Raw genomic sequence first — 6579 nt, 5'->3', positions numbered from 1 at the left:
AACTGGTGCCTGTGCTGCACCCGCACAACAACGCAATTGTCGTCTCGGCGCCAGTCGCCAACAACCTCGTCCGGAGAATTCTGATAGGCAATGGTAGCTCCGCTGACATTATCTTCAAATCAGCTCTAGACAAGATGAAGGTTGTGGGTCTAAGGCTGACCCCGATCTCGACCCCACTCTTCGGCTTCTCCGGGGAGAGGGTGATGATGGAGGGTACCATCGACCTTCCGGTGACTTTCGGGACACTCGGGGGGGATTGACGTCACTCAATCGTGTCATTGGATCAGTCGTCCGCCTACAACATAATCATTGCACTACGACAAAATACGTTATCCGGTGCGACGAATGTCGCACCCAATGCTCAAAATGTCGCACCTAAAAGTTTATTAGGTGCGACATTAGGTGCGACAGCGTCGCACCGGATAACCCGTCGCAGAAGGTAATGGGTGCGACATGTCGCACCTAATAAGTCCCCCTTTAGGTGCGACACTTACAGGTGCGACATGTCGCACCTAATGCCGAAGTTATTTTCCTGCCAAATTTTATAGAATTGGCGGGTAAATACATATCGGGTGCGACATTGTCGCACCGAATATGTTCGCGCCATAGTATTCGGTGCGACAATGTCGCACCGAATATGTTTGTTCAATTAAAAAAAATACAAAATTAAAAAAGTAAATTAACAAAATAAAAATGAATTACATAATTCTAAATGAATTAGAAATAAAAATTCAAATAATATTAATTAAACAAAATTCTAAATGAATTAGAAATAATATTCTGAAAATAGAATTCTTAATTAAAAATACAAATTCTTTCCAAAATTAGCGAAAAAAATGAATTCCTATTTTTTTTCTTATAAAACTTATCGATAGTAGAATTTCCTCTACCGAATAAGTTGCCAGAACTTCGAGAACCGCTTCCGCGTCCTCGTCCACCGCTGCCTGACGCACTGCCGCTCGTTCCGGTGCTTCCGTAAGGACGGTTTCGCAAGTAATCCATCGAACCAGGCGTAGAACCCGGCGTGGAACCTGGCGTCTGCTGATCCGTCCCACCTGGTTGCGATGCAGGCGGAGGTTGAGGAGTCGTGGGAGGCTGGTTGTGCTGCTGGCTGAGGAAGGCGATCTGTTGCCGTATCACTTGCAGCTCGGCTTGTTGGGCATCCATCTGAGCTCGCATCTCGGCAACCAATGGATCGGTCTGAGATGACGAACTTGACGAGCCTCCATCTAGCGTTTGGGCAACACCCAACGATGACCTTGGGATCGAAGGCCCTAAACCGACTTCCCAGTCTCTGCTCACTCCCAAAACATCGCGCATCGCGTACATCTCCGCATCTTCTTGGGAGATCAGGATGTTTTGCTCCTCCGCTTGCCGCAAAATATCTATCGTCTGAGCGTGACTTGATCCTTCAAAATAAAACCACAAAAAACTTATCAGATAAGAAGAAATAAAGTAATTAAGTATAGTAAATAAAAAAATTAACTTACGTATTGCATCTTCGCGAAGTCCGTCGTCCACGATCCCTTAGCGTCATGGTGTTTTTCTAACCATATCGCTAAAGCCGAGCCTATACTCCCATCTTCTCTTCGCTGTAATTTTTCAACATTAAAATATGAATCACATATATATTGCATATTAATTTTAAGAGACTTACATTCCTCGAGCGATGACCAAAAAAACTAAGCGAGCCTTGCCTCGCCTTCGTCTTCTTCATCTTCGAATTTTCCCGGTTGCGGAGAGATTTCGCCTGCAAGACATAAATACGTGAAGTTTAATTTTAAGAAATTCGAATAATCATCGGAAGTTCAACTCATACCTTATGCTCCGGCGAGTCGAACGTCTCTATTGCTTTCAACCAGGCTTCCTGGTTGTAGCCATCGGGAGTTTCATTTTTAGCGAGATCCTTACTCCCGCTAAATGTCTTGAAGAAGAGCTGCGACAACCTCGACTTATGGCCACGGCGCAACCTCTTCGCATCGCGAATGATAGCCATATCAATCTCGTTGCGAATAGGATCTGCAGGCACAAGCTCGCCACTCTCGGGATGTTCATAAACAAAGTTATACTCGTTATGAATCGAGTTCATAAGAGCCGCCACACTCTGCGCAGGCACATGATTCCAGTCTGGGAGGTCGACTGGAATGGTACTCTTGATCAGGTTTCCTAATCGGTTTTGGAACGTCCCGATCAACGGATTTTGCTCCCTGACGTCTTGGTAGAACGCCTGCGCATTCTGATCGTAGCGAACTGTGTTCGCTCCAGGGGTCCCAACACGAGCTCTCCCAGAAACGACGCCAGTCGTTGGTCCCCGCTTCTTCCTCGGCATCTGCGGGGGGTCACGCTCTCCTCCTCATGGGTCCTGACCTGAAGTAGACATCCTGCAAAATGAATTGTAGTTAGTATTTTTAATTACTATGTAATTACTATTCGACGACTACGGTTATTACATGGTGTTAGTCATTCATCGTTGTCACTCGATGTAATTTTAGTATCGACATCAACATCGTCTCCCTCAAAAACGGCAAGCGCCTCATCTTCTTCATCCACTATTTCATCATCTTCAACAACATTAACAAGCTCGGCCGTAGCAGTTTCGTGTCGATGATTAAGACGGTCGATATTTGACAATTCTATTATCAATGGAATCGATGCTGAAGTGGTCGGATCAACTTCAGGAATGTCCCATATCCCACGTTGATTGCATTCCTGAACGATTTCCCATTCGCGACCCTTAACGAGATCTTGGATGTAAAACACTTGTTTCGCTTGAGTCGCGAGTATAAACGGCTCTTCTGTAAACCACTCTTTGGCGGTATACGAACTCGTTGCTCCGGTGGTCTTATCAACGTGCACTATACGTCCTGCATTGTACTTGTCACCATACCATATGCATTTGAACAGTACGACACGACAAATTGACAGTTTTCTTATCTTCGAGATACCTTGCAACAAATGTCAATGCCTCTTCTACAACGTACGCTTCCGCAATGGAGCCTTCGGGTCTAGCTCTATTTCTGACAAATTGTTTTAACGTTCCAAGGTGTCACGACCCGCGACCTCTCGTCGGCCGCTCACGGGCCGAGACGGTGGGGTTACGTCTCAGATTTCAACATCAATATATAACAATATATCTCATATCAGCGGAAACAGAATCAAATCAACATAATAACCATAATACTTATATTAAACATAACACGATCATATATAAGTACTATAAGTGGTTATACGAAAACCTGGGTAAATTTTTCGCTGTTTAACTTTAGGAATTAGAGCCTTATAGCGACTCTTATTTATACACAAGCTCCCTAATTTTAAGTATATATACAAGGGATAGTTTGGGGATCATAGTTTACGAAAGGGGTTCAACAAAATATAGATATTATTATAGAAGGAGTTGAACCCGGGTGAGTTCCCATTAGCCCAAAGGTCAAGAGATGCACGTCTGGTCTTCATCCACGACTTCCTTATTCACATCGGCGCCTTGCCCTTCTCTACATTACCAAGGGTCATAAAACTATGAGTCGATTGACTCAGTAAGTGGGAGTCTAACCTAGAAAAATAAAAGCGACTAATGCCATGTGATAACATGTGACGTGCAAACAGGCACATAAGAATGCAATGATGCAAATCTAACAAGTTCTAGAGCATGACTCGTGTGTACACACTCTAACTAGTACTTGTCGTCTTTAAGGTTACACACATCCCCCGCTATAACCTCTAGAACGACAAGAGACCAGCCTTAGACTTCGAGCAGCAGTCGTCCGGCGGCCTAAGAGTTTTAACATCTGTCTGGGATCCACTAATGGTACCACTTCATTCGACGTCGGCGCCACCCCCAGGCCCTCATAGCCCGTCAAGGTCTTCAGGCCTTCATAGCCTGGCAACAAAGTCGGGTACGACTCTTGGTCGACTCCCCGCTCTTCAGGCCTTCATAGCCTGGCAACAAAGTCGGGTACGACTCTTGGTCGACTCCCCGAAATATGAGTACTCAGCGCCATCCCCCAGGCCCTCATAGCCCGTCAGGGTTCAATTCCTTTTTGGTACCATCGACACATCATTTCTTTAGGGTTCGGGTACTCTGCACCACTCAGAGTACACACCTATGCTACTTACAGGAGAGCGACTCGGGTTAAATCCCGAAAGAATTATCATTTCACTTTTATGCTCGTTAGTGTTTTAAGTTGAAGACTCGGGATATGACTTCCGGTACTCCTACCCTCGGCTCGAATCCGAGAGTCCAACATGCTCTCCTGTCACCTCAGATCTAGCTAAACTCTATGGTTAGCAGAGGGATCTAACTACAACAAAATAGCAACGTGGCTGGTTCAAGTTAGCATTTGAACCTATGGGTATAAACCCAACTAAATTTTCCAAAAAGAGTGGCCGAAGCCTTAATCTTTGGTGTTTGTGTCTTTTAAGGCTTTTCCTACTCTTTTTATTATTAACACGTAAATGCACGTAAACAGGATTATTCCCTTGGTAAGTAGTTGACTTATGTCTCCACACTTACCTGGGATACTGTGATAGAAGCTCGACGACCTTTGGCGATGTCTTGCTTTTCACGTTCTCTGAGATACTTGACGCTTGTCGAAACGTCTAAAGAACTAGCACCCGAGGTTGAAAGTCCGTTAGTTATTGGATTCAAAATTACTTGAAAAATATAGGGTCCAGTGTCGGAATTAGATTTGAGTCGGTTCGGAATTCGATAACGAGTTACTTCCTTAAATCTAAACTCTTATCAATTTCCAAAATTCCAAATCCGACATCTCGACTCAAAAACCCGAACCCAAACAAGTCACACGACCAAACACGAATCCAACTAACTAGTCACAAAATTCTTAGACTTGTCATTAAATCCACATTTCAAATTCAATTCTCACGTCTCAAAATCCCTAACAAACTAGAATATCTCAACATCACAAAACAACCAAAGCAAATTACCTAGCCAAACAAGTCTCACGGCCAAACAAAAGAATGCTCACGGCCAAAGGCACACACATGGCCAAAAATATTTCAAACTCACGTTCATAATTCCAGCTTCAATACCCTGTTTTCAAAAATTCATAACTCACTCAATTCTCAACGGATTTACACGTTCTTGGTCATTTTAGAAACCTCATGACGTCTATTATCCAAGAAAAATATCAACAAATCCAAGTTAAATCGGTACCGAACTGCCCACGTCAATTTACAGAGGCTGTTCACAGCGAGCTCAAAATTCTCAAATCATTCAAAAATCGACTCAAATACACAAATCCGAGCGAAGAACATCATTAATCAAGTCCAAAAACCAAATAAAACTCATCAATTCCACTGATTTTAGCTCGGATCAAAAACCCCCAAATCAATTCCTCAAACCCTAATCTCCAAAATCTTCAAATCAGCCATGGAAGAATCCTTACCTCGCTGGAAGAAATGAGCTACCCAACCCGTCAACTTTCTCTTTTCCTCGTCGGAGACACTCACCGGAGCTCCCGGGACTCACGGCGCTTCTTCTTTCCTCAGCGAGGCGCGCGCGCACGGAGCTCGAGGCTCGGGTTGATGGCGCACGAGGATGGTGAGCGGGGAAGAAGAAGAACGAGGATGAAGGGGTGGTGATGTGGTTGGTCGGCCGGAGAGAGAGAGAGACTCGGTGGTTGTTGTTGTCAATTTTTTTTCTTCTTTGTTACTCTTGCAGGTACAACGCGTGAAGAAGGAGAAGAAGAGAAGATATAGCACGTGAAGAAGAAAGAAAGAGAAGAGAGAGAAGGTGAGGTGGCCGAACGTGAGTGGAGAAAAAGAAGGGGATAAGAACGCCACGTGGCATCTTCTCATTGAGCCACACGTCTCTTGAAACCACCCCTCAAAAATCTTTTTCTTTCACTCTCGTCCCTCAATTTGTTGCACTTTAATCCTTTCCAAATAAATCCTCTCAAACTCGTCCTTAATTTAAAAAAAAATAATCATGTAAAATAACCGAGAATTTCTTATTAATTCCCGTTATTTTAAATATATTTAAGGGATTTCGGAATTTATTTTCACTCTTGAGATTTTAAGTCTCCGAGTACGTTCCGAATAAATTTATTCGGAAGTTAATATCGAGGTTACTCGAATATCCTTATTCCGAAATTCCATCGACCTTAAATATATTTATGATTATTATTGTTTTTTTTTTCTCCAAGATATTTAAAATTTAAGGACGTCTCACGTGCAACAAGAATTTGATTCAAAATAAAACTCGTTTATTTTATTCAAATTCACAAGTCGAGCGTTGCAAAAGTTTGTGTATTACAATCTCTACCCCCTTAGAAGAGTTTCGTCCTCGAAACTTAGAACAAGGCAGGGTATTTCTTTTGCATTTCGCTCTCAAGCTCCGAAGTAGCTTCTTCTGCGGAGTGTTTCTTCCATAGTACTTTGACTAGAGGTATTGTCTTATTCCTTAAGACTTTCTCCTTGCGATCTAGGATTGCAACAGCTGGTTCTTCATATCTGATGTCAGGTGAAATTTCCACCTCTTGATCTTGCAGTGCATGTGAAGGATCAGACATGTACTTCCGCAACATCGATACGTGAAACACATCATGAAGGTTGGACATA

General features: G+C 43.4%; 1 protein-coding gene across 1 annotated transcript; it reads right to left on the bottom strand.

The window, feature by feature from the left end:
• Window positions 1-659: 659 nt before the first annotated feature.
• LOC149408138 (uncharacterized) lies at window positions 660-5533 on the bottom strand. The gene is made up of 5 exons (XM_089616245.1): window positions 5406-5533; window positions 1820-2381; window positions 1658-1750; window positions 1491-1592; window positions 660-1409 (listed from the first exon to the last, which is right to left on the bottom strand). The coding sequence occupies exons 2-5, from the start codon at window positions 2327-2329 to the stop codon at window positions 1386-1388; spliced, it is 729 nt and encodes a 242-aa protein (XP_089472371.1). The 5' UTR covers window positions 2330-2381; window positions 5406-5533; the 3' UTR covers window positions 660-1385.
• Window positions 5534-6579: the final 1046 nt, after the last annotated feature.

The sequence above is a fragment of the Urtica dioica genome, chromosome 1 (assembly GCF_054948205.1).
Source record: "Urtica dioica subsp. dioica isolate 48M chromosome 1, U.dioica_male_clone48M_v1_H2, whole genome shotgun sequence".
NCBI lineage: Eukaryota > Viridiplantae > Streptophyta > Magnoliopsida > Rosales > Urticaceae > Urtica > Urtica dioica.
Note: the sequence above shows the minus strand (reverse complement) of the source record. Positions and strands in the feature narration are given on the sequence as shown.

Bases quoted from the DNA above. Each gene is read 5' to 3' on its own strand.
- LOC149408138 (XM_089616245.1), bottom strand. From the start codon at position 2,329: ATGCCGAGGAAGAAGCGGGGACCAACGACTGGCGTCGTTTCTGGGAGA. The intron at 1,751-1,819 runs GTATGAGTTGAA...TATGTCTTGCAG, and splicing joins TCGACTCGCCGGAGCATAAG to GCGAAATCTCTCCGCAACCG. The intron at 1,593-1,657 runs GTAAGTCTCTTA...GAAAAATTACAG, and splicing joins TTGGTCATCGCTCGAGGAAT to CGAAGAGAAGATGGGAGTAT.